The sequence below is a fragment of the Bos indicus x Bos taurus genome, chromosome 1 (genome assembly GCF_003369695.1).
Source record: "Bos indicus x Bos taurus breed Angus x Brahman F1 hybrid chromosome 1, Bos_hybrid_MaternalHap_v2.0, whole genome shotgun sequence".
Classification (NCBI taxonomy): Eukaryota; Metazoa; Chordata; class Mammalia; order Artiodactyla; family Bovidae; genus Bos; species Bos indicus x Bos taurus.
The window spans coordinates 55,730,222-55,746,806 of NC_040076.1; the positions used below are offsets into that span (position 1 = coordinate 55,730,222).

Sequence of the window (16,585 nt, forward strand, 5' to 3'; positions counted from 1 at the left end):
AGAAAATTGAACAACAAATGTCCCATAGGAGAAGAGTTATTGTATAATTGATTGCTTCTTCTTGATATATGAGATATTATATAGTGATTAAAATTGTAGTTAAGAGAAGTATTGCTGCTTGAAAATAAAATGAGCCAAAAAACTGTAGGAATACCATGATTACATCTATATAGACACTGGAAACAAAAATAAAGAGAAAGAAGTGGAAGTATATGATAATGACTATATTAGTATATTATAGTTGTGGATATTTTTCTTTTTTTTTTCTAATTTTTAGTAATACTTTTGTAATAATAATTAAAAAAAAAAAAAAAAAAGACTTCTACTGCCAGACATAATGGAGTAACAGGGATTGGATTTACCCTTTCTCTCTCTAACAAGAAAACTAACCAACTAGTTTTTAGTCATTGGGCAATAGGCATGATAGGATTATGATCCCTGAAAGAAGAAAGATAGGCAAGAATTATGCAGTTGCTCCAGCCTCCTCTTTAATCAGTCTCCAGTGGCAACTCAGTGACAAGGGCTTCGAGTAAAGAATACTGGTCTCACTGAGCTTAAGAGATGGATTGGACAGATGTTTAGAATTTGTGGAGCAGAAAGTAGAAAGGGAGTATCCAAGAGAAAGAATGTGTGTGCTTTAGAGACCTACAGAAGGGCCCTCTGAAGTCTTTGGTTTAGAACTTGCTGTGTACATGTGGAAGACACTTTGGAAATGGGGGAAAGAACCAGCAGAAAGAAGTGGTCTTAACAATCCTGGTGTTAATATAGGGCTGGGAAAACGTCATATTCCTACAAATCAGAGTATAGAGGGCACTGGGTAGGAGAGGGAGTGACAGCGAAACCTCCAGGGACGAAGTGCAGAGAAGCTAACTAAAATGTTGGGAAATACGAGAAAAGTAACTTTAGAAAGCCATTGTAGTCTACAACCAGGGGTTTGAGTCCCTTCAGAAGAAACAAATAATATAATTTAAAATTAACTTTAAAATAATTTTTATATTTCCTCAAAGATAAAAACCTCTATTGATGGCACAGGTTATTCACACTGACTCTGCCATGGTTGGGGGATGGGCATGTGAAACATTAAAAACCATTGAAAACTTCAAAGAAATAATAATATAGTAAGGAATATACACTAAAATCGAAGAAAAAGTAGAAACATAGAAATAAACCTAGCTCTGAAAGCTGAAATCTGTATTCAACCTTGAGGACATTCAACAATTCAGAAGAGATACCTAAGATGATGAACTAAGATTTTGAGAGCCTTGAGAAGTGAGAGAGACAAATACCTAAGTGTATGTCTGCTCAAGATGGGATATCTAATAACTTTTCTTATATTCTCCTGGTACCCAACAACTTAACATTTTCAGAAGAGTAGTTCACCCACAGTAAACTAGCCTTATTACAGACTTTGAGGCTTGGTTTATATCACTTGAGTAATCTGAAATTGAGACCCTGGGCTGGATAGTGTTCTTAGAAGCTAGCTTAGCAGAAGAAAAGAAAGATCCTTTCTGGAAGAAAGGTACTGTATTCTAAGCCTCAAATTATTTCTACCTTAATTATTCAAATTCAAGCATATGATCTGCTTGAATGACCAGGCATATAAGTAAAGAAGACCCCAGAAGCACCCAGTGCAAAAAGAAGAGAAAAAGACCTGTGTAAGGTGTTGGAATTATCTGACATAGACTATTAAACAGTGCTTACCATTTGAAGGGATAGGTCAATCTATTGAATTTCTGCAGAGAATAAGAAACTGTCAGTCTGACAGTATCAACTGTAGTGGGTATGTTGGGACCAGTCAGAGTGCTAAGACTGAGAGTAAATTGGTACTTTGGAAAGCTTTTTGGCCTTACTTGGTAAAGTTGGAAATAAACATAGAAGCAAGAGAAAAACTAGAGAAACATTTTTAAAAATATACCAAGATACATGAGTGAAAATGTTTCTTAAAAAATCGTTTTTTTCCAAAGAGGAAGCAGCACCAATATTCAACAGTAAATGAACCATATAGTAGTTAAGACTAATTATTGATACAATTGTATGCAAATCTAAATGATCTAAAAGTAAAACAAAGAATTGCAAAATAATAATTGAAGGCTAAATGATCCTACATGAATAAACCTCGGGAACAGAAAATTGAGACAAAAATATATTTTAAAAATGACCCAATTAAAAATTTTGGAAATAAGTCTTTTAGGTTAAAAACTTAATGGACACAGTAAACTATAGGCTGAAGCCAAAGAACACATGAAGTGAGTACTAAGGAATTTATACAGAAAGGAGCATATTAAATTTACTGGAAAATCTGAAGAGACTGCTAGCATGTATGTGGAGGGTAGATTAAAAGGATCTCACACTAAGGTTACTTCTGCTGAGGATCTTTCTTATATCAGATAAAGGTAGGTAGCATGTACATTTCAGTAAGCATAACTGTTAATGCTATATATTTTAACAGTTGTAATATAAACATTTTTGCCACAGCTTGAAGCATTATATATTAAAACTGCTTTTTTATTTTTCATTTCAGAATAATAGTACCTTGAATCTCCTAATGGAAATTATGATTAAGTTTGCAGATTTTTTTTTATATGTTAACTTTGGAAGAAACTCATTTGTCCCGATAAAAAAAGGTGTATCTCTATCAGGGCAGGGAGAACCATCTTTGTGATGGTTATATAAAGTCTTGCTTCTAGATTGGCCTGACTCAATCTTCTCTTGTTCTAAGAATCCATTTGGTGTTGGCATTTAGTGTGTGTGTATCTTATATTCAGTTGTCCTTAAGTTTATGAAATGTGGCTAGATGTGGCTTGGAAGGAGTAAATATGCTCTTAATTGAAATGTAACTAATTTTTTAAAATTTAAACAGTTGAACCTACTGTGAGCCTGATAAAAGGGCCAGATTCTTTAATTGATGGAGGAAATGAAACAGTAGCAGCCATTTGTATCGCAGCCACTGGAAAACCAGTTGCACATATTGATTGGGAAGGTGATCTTGGAGAAATGGAATCCACTACAACTTCTTTTCCAAATGAAACAGCAACAATTGTCAGCCAATACAAGCTTTTTCCTACCAGATTTGCCAAAGGAAGGAGAATTACTTGTGTTGTAAAACATCCAGCCTTGGAAAAGGACATCCGATATTCCTTCATATTAGATATACAGTGTAAGTAAATGATAGTGTTTGCTTTTTAAACATTATGTGTTTTAATTTTATTCCTCTAACATAATTCTGTATCAAATTGTGTTTAGTTTGAATATGTAGTATTCCTATATTGTTGTAGATTTTCCTTGTTGACATTTTTTCTTAATTAAAAAAAATATTTTTATGGAAATTTCGTTTAACCAGAATATTATTGTCAGTTTGTAAAGACAATGATTAAAGTTGCTGTCTAACTTAAAATTATTTAGCCTTGTCTTTTTTAGACCTTAAAATAGGCTAGACTTGGGTAAATTGTGCACATTTGTACCTCAGAATGTTCAGTACTTGGAGAAAAACAGCTGCTTCTCCAATCCAATTAATTTAGCTGTTCATTTTTATGGATGCTACCCATGATATTTTCAGTAAGAATTTTTAATTTCCTAGATGCATTTTAATTAGCTGGAAAATTTGTTCTTTTAATATTATTTGTAGTCACATTTTGTTGATGACAGAAATTCTAAGATCCTCATAAAGGTAAAACAGTAAAGTGATCGTTGGGATAATAGTAATCTTAGATAAAGTTAAAAGCTGGCCCATCCTGTGCTGCTTTTTTTCCTAAGAGATGCTCTCTTATGTGTGTATTTATGTGGAGATATATATATATATATATATATATATGGATATCATATATATATATATATGTGGATATCATATATATATGATACATATGTGTATATACTTTCCCCTTTTATAAAGTTTCTCGCTTTTTATATATTCTTTGTGTAGCACTTTAAAATTTGAGCAAGAGAAATACAGATAGCTTATAGTAAAGATAATGAAAGTTAAGTAGGTTAAAGATAAAATTATGAAAAGTCTCTGGGTTCTTGTGTCATTTCCATCCATGCACAGATCATAAATCTAGGTAGGTTTTTGAAGGAGATGTTCTGTTTTTTTGTTGTTTTGTTTTTTTGATATGACATGCATGGAATTTTAATTTACACATATTCATTACACTTCGTGTGATTGTTTTGAAAATTGTAAGGATCTTTTTCAACATTCATAGAGTTAAACTTGAGGAACTGTCTTAAGTGGATTTTATTACCATTCATTGTATTCTTGAGTGCAAATACAGTCCTAGTAGTAGTCCCTTCTCGTTGTAATTTGTCAGTATCCATGAAGGGTTGGTTACAAGACTCCTGCTTATGCCAAAATCCAGGCATGCTCCAATCCTTTATATAAAATGGCATATATTTGCATGTAATCTATACATATCCTCCTATGTTCTTTAAATCATCTGTAGATTGCTTATAATACATACTGCAATGTAAATGTTATGTAAATAGCTTTAAATTCAATGTAAATACTATGTAAATAATTGCTGATATGCAGCAAATTCAAGTTTTTATTTTTGAACTTTTCTAGAATTTTTTTTTCCTGAATATTTTTCATTTATAGTTGGTTGAATCCACAGAAGCTGAACCCATAAAGATGGCTGGCTGTACCTTCTTTTCTCCTCATTTTTCTATCTTGTACATACTTTTAAGTTTTTCTTTTTTCTTATAAAATTTAGATTCAGTTGTAAGTCCATTAATATTTTTCTCATATGTATTTTCTCTTCCCTGTGTCTAATAATGACTGAAATTTTCATCAATTATGTATACTATTATTTTTTGTTTGCTTAAATGCAATTTTAAAATATAAAAATATTTCTCCTGATGTAAGACTTTATGGCTTAGACTTACTGGCCTACACCTAAAATATTCTTATTCTTTCTTGCTGTTGTTAATTAGGCCCTATAAAACATGTAAACAAAGTTTGAGGAGATAAAATCTTACATGCAAAATTCATATCTCAAAATTTAGAGGTATTCTTTGAGGATACTTTAATATCTATCTTATCCTTCGTTGAAAATAAACACACAGATATCTGTACTGTTCTTTCAGCAACATTAATTATTACCAATTTTAAATTAGAAAAAAATGTTAATTCTTGGTATTTATGAGGCAGGCCTTTTAAAATTATTAAGGTAATTGTACCTTAGTTTGAAGAAGTTTAACTTTTTACCACTGTTTTTTGTAAACCTTGCTTGACTTCAGGCTTCCCTGCGTAGTTAAAAGATTGACCTGGTTTCTCTAACTTCCCTTCTGGCCTGCTTTTTGTCTAGTTTACTTGTGTACCTCACAGAAGGTTGGAGGGTCTCTGCACCATACTTAAGTATCATTTCTTTACCTTCTCTCATATCATTCTATATTTTTCCTTGTTAGCCCTCATAATGGATTTTTGTTAAATTTTTAAAAATGTTATCTTCCCTGTTACCATTAGAATATAAGTATTATAAATACAGAATATCTATACTAAATATCTAAAACAGTGCCTGTCACTTAATAGGAGCTAAACAAATGATTAGTGAATGAATTAATTAGTGAATGAATACTAATCAGTGAATGATTAGTATTGGAATTCACAGTTTGAAAGTTTAGATGTAGATAATTACTCATTTAATTATATAGTACGTAAGCTAAAAGACCTTTGGATACATTAAATGGATAAAAGTTCACGTTTTGGAACAGTTGAGGCCTCAGAAAATTTATTTTAGTTGTAATTATAGTCTTAGAAAGTTTGTCATATCTCTCATGCCCTGTGGATATTAAGTGTATGATATTATTATATTAATTATAATTTATCTTAATATATAATATTAATTTTAACATAATATTGTAATATAAAACTTATATTAATTAAATGTATGAATATTATAATATATTTTATAATTTTTTATAATTAACTTGATATCTCTTAGGGCATATTTCCTTTCACATTAAACATTTCTTTAAAGACAGTTTTAGGTAGTGACTTTGTGCCTAAATGCCATCTCTCATCAAATTATTGTATTTTTTTTGTTTATATACTTCTGTATATTTCATAATAGGGCTCATATTTTGCTTTTGGTGATTATAAGTTTATGAATATTCTTACATTGTGTCCAGAACAACTAGAACATGCTTATAGTTGTCTAGTGTTTGGTGCTTATTGTCTACTCATTCATTTATTTTAGTTACCCAGAATTTATTGAGTTTGTTGTTCAATTGCTGAGTCATGTCTAACTCTTTGCAACCCCATGGACTATAGCCTGCTGGGCTCCTCTGTCCATGAGGTAGGTTTTCCAGGCAAAAATACTGCAGTGGGTTACCATTTCCTTCCCCAAGGGATCTTTCCGATCTCGTAATCGAACACCCGTCTCCTGCTTTACTGAGCCACTTGGGATTGAATACTATATTCCTTATTTCTTATGTGTATGAGCGAAGGAAAGTACACAGCTTCTAAAGTTATAAAGTTGTTAATACTTTATCATTGTATATTGCATCTATTGTTTACAAAAGATAATCTGCTGAATAATGCATTTATTTTATAGATGCTCCTGAGGTTTCAGTAACAGGCTATGATGGAAACTGGTTCGTAGGAAGAAAAGGTGTTAATCTCAAATGTAATGCTGATGCAAATCCACCACCCTTCAAATCCGTGTGGAGCAGGTAATAATGTTGATAGTTCTAAAGAGGAATTATTTAAAAGTCAGAAGTGTTCTTCAGTGCATATTTGAACTTGTTTTTATCAATGTAATATACAGTGACCGTAATAGCTGGAAATCTTGCACGTGTTTTTGTGTTTCACCTCTCCCCGCCTTCCAGTCTCCTCAATTCTGTTTCTCAGGGGCTACCTTGGCAACTTTAGTAATTCCTCCTGGCACTTATCATCATAGGTCTTAAACTTACTTCTTAAACTACTAATTTTTAACACTGTCTATTGGCTTATTATGAAAATGAAAATTTAGTTTTATATCTACCTCTTCACAAACATACCCATATACATATTCCTGCCCTTTGTCATCCCAGTGAAATTAAGCTAGTCTCAGTGACATTCAGTTCAGTTCAGTTCAGTCGTCAGTCATGTCTGACTCTTTGTGACCCCATGAATTGCAGCACACCAGACCTCCCTGTCCATCACCAACTTCTGCAGTGATATTAAGCAGCCTTTAAATTGTGTAATCATTGCCTCCCTATAATAGATAAATATTATTTACTGAGAACTGAGTAGTATACTAGACCATTCACGTATGACCTAAATCAAATCCCTTATGATTATACAGTGGAAGTGAGAAATAGATTTAAGGGCCTAGATCTGATAGATAGAGTGCCTGATGAACTATGGACAGAGGTTCGTGACATTGTACAGGAGACAGGGATCAAGACCATCCCCATGGAAAAGAAATGCAAAAAAGCAAAATGGCTGTCTGGGGAGGCCTTACAAATAGCTGTGAAAAGAAGAGAAGCAAAAAGCAAAGGAGAAAAGGAAAGATATAAACATCTGAATGCAGAGTTCCAAAGAATAGCAAGAAGAGATAAGAAAGCCTTCCTCAGCGATCAATGCAAAGAAATAGAGGAAAACAACAGAATGGGAAAGACTAGAGATCTCTTCAAGAAAATTAGAGATACCAGGGGAACATTTCATGCAAAGATGGGCTCGATAAAGGACAGAAATGGTATGGACCTAACAGCAGCAGAAAATATTAAGAAGAGATGGCAAGAATACACAGAAGAATTACACAAAAAAGATCGTCACGACCCAGATAATCATGATGGTGTGATCACTCATCTAGAGCCAGACATCCTAGAATATGAAGTCAAGTGGGCCTTAGAAAGCATCACTACAAACAAACCTAGTGGAGGTGATGGAATTCCAGTTGAGCTATTCCAAATCCTGAAAGATGATACTGTGAAAGTGCTGCACTCAATATGCCAGCAAATTTGGAAAACTCAGCAGTGGCCACAGGACTGGAAAAGGTCAGTTTTCATTCCAATCCCAAAGAAGAGCAATGCCAAAGAGTGCTCACACTACCACACAACTGCATTCATTTCACATGCTAGTAAAGTAATGCTCAAAATTCTCCAAGCCAGGCTTCAGCAATACGTGAACCGTGAACTTCCTGATGTTCAGGCTGGTTTTAGAAAAGGCAGAGGAACCAGAGATCAAATTGCCAACATCCGCTGGATCATGGAAAAAGCAAGAGAGTTCCAGAAAAACATCTATTTCTGCTTTATTGGCTATGCCAAAGCCTTTGACTGTGTGGATCACAATAAACTGTGGAAAATTCTGAAAGAGATGGGAATACCAGACCACCTGACCTGCCTCTTGAGAAATCTGTATGCAGGTCAGGAAGCAACAGTTAGAACTGGACATGGAACAACAGACTGGTTCCAAATAGGAAAAGGAGTAGTCAAGGTAGTATATTGTCACCCTGCTTATTGAACTTCTATGCAGAATACATCATGAGAAACGCTGGACTGGAAGAAACACAAGCTGGAATCAAGATTGCCAGGAGAAATGTCAATAACCTCAGATATGCATTTGACACCACCCTTATGGCAGAAAGTGAAGAGGAACTCAAAAGCCTCTTGATGAAAGTGAAAGAGGAGAGTGAAAAAGTTGGCTTAAAGCTCAACATTCAGAAAACGAAGATCATGGCATCCAGTCCCATCACTTCATGGGAAATAGATGGGGAAACAGTGGACACAGTGTCAGACTTTATTTTTCTGGGCTCTAAAATCACTGCAGATGGTGACTGCAGCCATGAAATTAAAAGACGCTTACTCCTTGGAAGGAAAGTTATGACCAACCTATATAGCATATTCAAAAGCAGAGACATTACTTTGCCAACAAAGGTCTGTCTGGTCAAGGCTATGGTTTTTCCTGTGGTCATGTATGTATGTGAGAGTTGGACTGTGAAGAAAGCTGAGCGCCGAAGAATTGATGCTTTTGAGCTGTGGTGTTGGAGAAGACTCTTGAGAGTCCCTTGGACTGCAAGGAGGTCCAACCGGTCCATTCTGAAGGAGATCAGCCCTGGGATTTCTTTGGAAGGAATGATACTAAAGCTGAAACTCCAGTACTTTGGCCACCTCATGCAAAGAGTTGACTCATTGGAAAAGACTATGATGCTGTGAGGGATTGGGGGCAGGAGGAGAAGGGGACGACAGAGGATGAGATGGCTGGATGGCATCACTGACTGGATGGCCGTGAGTCTGAATGAACTCCGGGAGTTGGTGATGGACAGGGAGGCCTGGCGAGCTGCAATTCATGGGGTCGCAAAGAGTCGGACATGACTGAGCGACTGAACTGAACTGAAGTAGTATACTAGAATTCTGCTTTATTTTTTAAAGCTGTTTGTTTTTCCTGAGGTTAATTATTCCTTCTTTTTACTTGTGTAGTTTACTGACAAGCCTTAATTATCTTTATTTGTGAAATTTCAGACTGTTCTGCTGAGATTTCATTCTTATTTCTCAGTATTTGCAACTTCCACCCATCCCCCCACCCCCCTCCACCCCCCCCCCCCCCCCCCCCCGCAACAACAACCCCACCTTTTCAATCTAGAGAATTTTATCTGTTACCTGTGAATTCTTCTTTTCTTGTCTCTCTCTCTCTCTCTTTTTTTTCCTTCATTGTTTGGGTCATTTCCCCTACTTTTTTTTTTTCTGTTTGCTCATACTAGAATTCTTATTTATTGTATACTAAACAGTCTTTCTTTTTCAGTTTTCAAATAATTTTTGTTGTTCTCCCAAGATTTCTTTGATTTTGTTCCCACCATTGATTGAAAATTTTCTTTTTGAGATATTTTCAATGTTTCTGAGAGTGTTTTCTTATTCTTTGTTGTTTTTCATAGCATCCTTTTCATCTTTTATGGATGTATCTTCTGGTTTCTAAATTGGGATACTAGAGTTATTTCCTTAGCAGAGTTTTTCTGTTTCTTATATATTGTTTCTTTTTTCTTCCAGGTTCTTTTGTTGTTGTTGTTTGGTCTTATTTTGTAGATATTTCTTGATTTTCTCAGTTGTCCATTCATTTCACAGTGATGCATTAAAATGCTGAGTGGAAACTCTATAGTGGGGAGTACTTATTGGGTAGATTCTACTATAGAGGAGGTTATTTCCCTGGAGAAGCTTTAGATACCACTTATTGAAGAGTGGAGTTCTTTTTTTCATGAATTAACCTTCATTATTTTGCCTAAAGCATGAATACCTGGTATCCGTGCAGAGTTGAGTGGAGTCTGTTGTTTTGTTTTTTCAACTTTCAACTAATCTCCTATTTTTCGCCCTCTGCCTTACTGGCCTTCTGCAGTACAGTGGGTCAGACTCTGAATCTTTGGCTTCTTTGGGCCAAATTGGCTACATTCTTATTCATGTGCCTCCTGCAAGGACTTCTTCAGCCAAAAGCAGAGCTTTTCACCCTTGTCACTCCTGACATTTTGGGCTCGATAAATCTTTGTTGTTGGAGGCAGTCTTGTGGACTATTAGGATATTTTAGTGGCATCCCTGGCCTTGCTTCTCTAGAGTCAGTAGCACACACTTTCCCCTACTCTCAGCTATGACCACCAAAACTGTTTCAAGGTATACAAGATATGTCCCCTGGAGACAGAATCACTTCTGTCTTTTTATCTGTCTTCTGTCTGGGAAACACTGGCTTAATGCATGTATTGTTTTCCCTATCTATTTTCTGTCTTCTAAAAGTTTTTGATACATCTTGTATGATGAATTCTGCCTCCTTTTCTCTTTCTCTTTGTTGGTCTTTAATAGTTTTTTTATTCCTTTGCTCCTGTTTTAGGTGGTATTTTGTGGGATCAGAAAAAGAATATATTTGGTTAACCTGTTGTCTTTAAGGAAAGATAAAGTTTAAAAGTAGTGAAGGCCTTCTATTTACATTTTCTTCAAAGTGGGAAGCAGGCATTGGTTAAGTTGTGTGATAGGGCCTGGTGCACTGGGACGACCCAGAGGGATGGTATGGGGAGGGAGGAGGGAGGAGGGTTCAGGATGGGGAACACATGTATACCTGTGGCAGATTCATTTTGATATATGGCAAAACCAATACAATATTGTAAAGTTAAAAAAAAAAAAAAAGATGTGTGATAGGGTATTTCTGAAAGTCATACACTTCTGAGTTCTCATTCTAGTGTCTGTACTTGGAGCAGTTGTTTGAATAAATCATTTAACCTTTCTAATCCTTTGTTTCCTCATTGATAATAGTACTCCATAGAGTTTTTGTGAGGGTAAAGCTGATCAATCTAAACCATGTAGTGTAGGTACAAGAGCCTGTAAGGTGTTTAGCTTGTCCTTTGTTGTGAGTTTAATATGGTATTTATATTTTTCTAGCTTATTTGAATAAGCACTTTTAAAGGATTATAAGCCATTTTTATATTTCTCAGAATTAAAGGGATTAGAATTTAGGGCCCAAAGTACAGAGCTAATTGGTAAGATACCTAGACTTCATATTCATTCTTGTACCTAGAGAAAGAGTTCACCTTTTGAAAGCTGATGTTTGTAAAAGTGTTCTTTCCAAGGTCCTTTTAAGAAGAAGATAGGAAGTTTTTGTTTTTTAAATAATTTAAGAATATTACCTTTACCCTTCAGTGCTAAATTAAGTCATAGCAACTCCAAAAGGTTTTATTGATTGTTTGGATCACAGAACAAAATCCTGTCTCTAGTGTTGATTTGTTTCTTTGTACCTTTTCAATGTTCTTTGTTCTTACTCCCTTTGTAATTAGTTGGTCTACTAATGTGCTTAGATCACGGAAAACAAGGACCAAATCTTTCTTACTTGTGCATTTCAGCAACACTAGCAGAGCAGAGTATGGTAGATGGTTAAGTTCTTAATAATTTAAATAATGGATGACTGAGTGAATGAGTAAATGAACTTTTTGAAAATCTGCTTAACTCAAACTATAGTACTAGTTGAGTACCTGGGTTTACTTCACTTTTTATCCTCTTATCTTAATAAAAATAATTTATGGGCTGAAAAAACACTTTCAAAATAAAGACTTAATTGGTTCCTCCTCCCTCCACAGTGGGATATACCCTAACATGGAAAAATGATGTAAAACAGTTTACATTTAGTTCCATTGCAATGAATAGCTTTAGAGTTCTTACATTGAAATTTTATTCCTATTATACTTCATAGAGTAATGTGTACACCAGATAGAACCTTCTAGCCTAATTAGTATAAAAATCATTTTAAAAGAGTTATTATTGATAGCAAAGGTGCCTTGGTTTTTACTGTCACAGATACCTACTTTATGAATAAAATTATTTTGTAAGAAGACCCTTGGTGCTTTAGAAGTTAACCATCTTTGGAATATAGTGCAGTATAAATTTATTTGCTCAATATTAAATGTTACTCTTTAAATATGTTACAGAGGTGCTAAAATATTAACATGTGCTAAAATGATGACTTTCACTATGAAAATTATAGATACATCATGTATGGATTCATAATTCACTGAGAATTATTTTAATTCTTTTAAGACTATGGGTATGTTTTTAAATACTTCTAATTTTCCAGTTTTCTGAATATAATTCTTTAAAAATCAATAATTTTTTCTCTCCTCTCCTATTCCCTCTAATATGTTAGCCTAGCTTCACTTATATGAATTGATATTTTGAAAGAATGGGTGTTTAAATGGGTGTTCTTTATCTGTTGGTTCATCTCTACTAAAATGAAAATTCATAACTTACATGCTTTTATTTCATAGTGAATTTTACCTAAAGGATGCTGATTCTTTCTCTAACAACTGGAAAGTGTAATATCTTACTTAAATAGTTGTGTCAGTGAATAGAATCTGAAGGTATTTAATTTCATGCTTTTTAAAATCTAGGTTAGATGGACAGTGGCCTGATGGTTTATTGGCTTCAGACAATACTCTTCATTTTGTCCATCCACTGACTTTCAATTATTCTGGTGTTTATGTCTGTAAAGTGACCAATTCGCTTGGCCAAAGAAGTGATCAAAAGGTCATCTATATTTCAGGTAAGTTACTATCTACTCACAAAATGAATTATGTAGATTATTTCTATAACAACAGTAATAACAATAGCACTATGATGGAGGCAGTAATTTGTACTTGTGAAGATACATATTCCTCAGTGTGAGGTTTTCCAAATAATCTAAAAGAGATGTGATAAAGTAACTCTACCTGAAATTCATATAATAAAGTAGCATTCCATGACTTAAAAATTGTCAAAATGTCTACACAGTAACTTCATATACATTTTAAGACCTATGCATATAGCTGATTTTTTAGTTATAATATTGCATATAGTCTGTACCTTTCTAGATTCTTTTGTATTTATACCAAAAATGAATAGTGGATTTTTTGTTTGCTTTTGGCAGCTATTCTGCACACAAGTGTCTTTAATAAATAAAATATCCATTTTGATGACCTTTCTTATTAAATATCATCGTCACTCAATATGAGATTATGCCTTATTGAGTTACTAAGAGGTGAAGTGGGCATGCTACTGAAAATGTGCCGATGAAATAAAATTTAAGGTGTTTTTTCTGGTTGGTCCATAAGCCACTAAGAACTTAGATTTTATGCATTTCATTTGTTTCGCTGTGAATGTTTTCATCAGTTTGAGTATAAATTTGGGTTTTTACAAAACATAGTTGGAGCTAAAACTATATTTTTCCTGGGTGTGGCTATAAATAAATTATCAGTGGAATGCTTATTTATAAAGATGATATAAATATTTTAAGCATCTCCTTCTTGACTATAAGAATGTAGTAATCTTTATTCTAACAAATGGAAAATGAGAGGAAAAAGGAAGAGAACCTTGAGAAATATAGGTTTGTATAGTAATTTGATAATAGATATTAAGAGTTTTATCTCTGTTCAGTCTAAAACTAAATTTTTTAAAATTGAACTAGACTTAATTTACATGTTTTGGGTACAGCAAAGTGATTCAGTTTTATATATGTACATATATATATTCTTTTTCAGATTCTTTTGCATGATTTTAGAGAAATTTTAAGCTTGCATTAATGTCACATTCTTTGTGCTCTGTGATCTCTTAATCTAAGAACAGTTCCCCATATTATTTTGCATGGTATTTATCACAGTTTGTAGTTGTATACTTACCTGTTTACCTATTATCTTTCTTCATATTTAAACAATCTGTATTTGCTTTATTATTGTATTCTTAGCACTTAGTGCCTGGCACATGGTAGGGACACAAGTTTTTGTTTTTTTTTCTTGCATGTATCAGATTAGAGTTTTGTGCATCTCTACCTAGTCTTTCCTGCCAGTAGCAGTGCTTTGATATAAATGTATTAGTATATTAGTCTACTTTTCTTCCCATAGAGGTTTTTTGTTAGAAAAGAACTTTGAAGCCACAGGAAATCCATATTTAAAATGTAGTTACCTAAGGACTGCATACTTATTATTTCTGTTGTACAAAATTTGGTATGGAATATTACTTATAAATCCTAGGCTCAATGTATTCCAATTTTGTAATCTTTTAAATATCAAGGCTCAATTTTAGCATCTTATCAATTGGTGATTTGCCAAATTTATATCATTGGTATTCTGGGTCCATTTCCCAGTACTGGTTACTTGTGTGTCCCACTGTCTATTAGTGACCCTTAACTCCTTATGGGGGCTTCAGTGGTGCCACTAGTGGTAAAGAACGCGCCTGCTAATGCAGGAGACATAAGAGATGTGGGTTCGATCGCTGGATTGGGAGGATCACTTGTAGGAGGACATGGCAACCCATTCCAGTTTCTTGCCTGGAAAATCCTGTGGTCAGAGGAACCTGGCAGGGTATAGTCCATAGGGTCACAGCATCTTACACGACTGAAGCAACTTAGCATGCACACACAACCCCTTATATATAGAAGTATAATTTGCATTCAAAACTGAGTTCCTCATCTTTCTTATGCCTTTTGCCATGAAATCTCTTCCTCTAGTAGTCTTTGTTTGTCTTTTAGTCATTGGTATCTCTGTCAGTACGTTTGCTCAGGGCATGAAATCCTTGATACTTATTCTTGATTTTGATTTTTTTTCTCATACCACACCCCATCCATCAACAAATTGGTCTGAACTTTCTCATTATGTTATATACAAAACCTTACCAATTCTCTACTTCCTTTGCCAGTATTCTGGCACAAACCATCAGCAACCCTTGCTTCTCTATAGAACAGTCATTTAATATTCCTACTCTTCAGCCTGTCATCAATTGAGCAGCCAGATTAACCCTTTTAAAGGACGTGCCGGATCACGTCAGTCGTCTACTCCAGACTTTTCATGGACTTCCCATTTTGCCCACGATGAAAACCAGATGTTTACAGTGATTTGTGAGCTCTATACATGTTCTGGTGCTAGATTATCTTTTTGAGCTCACCTCTTATTAATAGCTCTTGCTTGCTTGGCTTCAGTCATACTGGCCAGTTTGCTGTTTTTGAACACAATAGGTACATTTCAGAGTCATTGCCTTTGCTGTTTCCACTGCTGAGAATACTCTTCAGATGTCTTCATACCTCTTTCCCTCACTTCCTTTAAGTGTTTGCTCATGTATCACCTTCACACACACACACACACACACACACACACACACTCAAGTCGCTCAGTCGTGTCCGACTCTTTGTGACCCCATGGATTGTAGCCCACCAGGCTCTTCGGTTCATGGGATTTTCCAGGCATGAATACTGGAGTGGGTTGCCATTTCCTTCTTCAATCACCTTCACAACTGTATTTAAGATTGAAACTCCTCTCTTCTCACCCCTTTACTACTGTCTGTCTTTCATCTCTCTGTCTTATTTTTTTCTCTGTGGTACATATTACCATGTGATAGACTACATATTTGGTTTTATTTATATGTGTGCCTGTTTTTATCCCCACTGGAACATATGTTCTTGAAGGCAGGATTTTTGTCTGCTTTAATCAATACTATATTCTGACCAATTGCAGCAATATTTAACACATAACAAGTGTTCAGGAAACTTTTGTTGCATGCATGAATACATTTAAGAAGAAAACAATCAAGAAAGAATAAAAAATTGTGAATCTGCCTTTATGTAATTTTATTTTTCTTGACAAAAGTCCTAACGTAACACTGATGATAAACTTTACACATTTTAAAATCAGCTTCTACCAAGTCTTATAAGAGTGGATATGACATTTTGAGTAAATATGAAAAATCTAATTATCATTAAATACTTCAGAAAACGATGGCATTATATGAGATGGTTTTCTTTAAGTAATCATCAGGAATTAGACTTTACTTTTTTATCCATAGTCTTTAATACAGTATACCATGCTGAGTTTAGTTAACTCCGCTAAGAGCTTCTTAGTTATATCTAATATCTTAGATATAAATTGCCTTTCCAAAATGGCTAGTAAGGTCTACTTAGTAGGCTTTTATCATAATAAAAGGCCATAACTTACACAGTGAATGATCAGAAAGTTAGTCTTTTTTCATTGTGAGTTATATATTCTTGTTTTTCTCCAGGACAACATTTTTATCTCAAAAATAAAATTTATATTTTAAAATTTCAGTACTGATTTTTAGAAATATTTGTAAAATGAGTATATCATATGACTGGAGACTAAAAGGTAACCCAGAACAGAATAGAATT

General features: G+C 34.3%; 1 protein-coding gene across 4 annotated transcripts in view; it reads left to right on the plus strand.

The window, feature by feature from the left end:
- NECTIN3 (nectin cell adhesion molecule 3) overlaps nt 1-16,585 on the plus strand; it is a 195,817-nt gene that overhangs the window by 50,150 nt on the left and 129,082 nt on the right. For all 4 annotated transcript variants that reach the window (XM_027515715.1, XM_027515793.1, XM_027515881.1 and 1 more), the window contains exons 3-5: nt 2,861-3,157; nt 6,546-6,663; nt 12,828-12,979. In XM_027515715.1, coding sequence (XP_027371516.1) covers nt 2,861-3,157; nt 6,546-6,663; nt 12,828-12,979 — 567 coding nt within the window. The remainder of the gene's footprint in view (nt 1-2,860; nt 3,158-6,545; nt 6,664-12,827; nt 12,980-16,585) is intronic.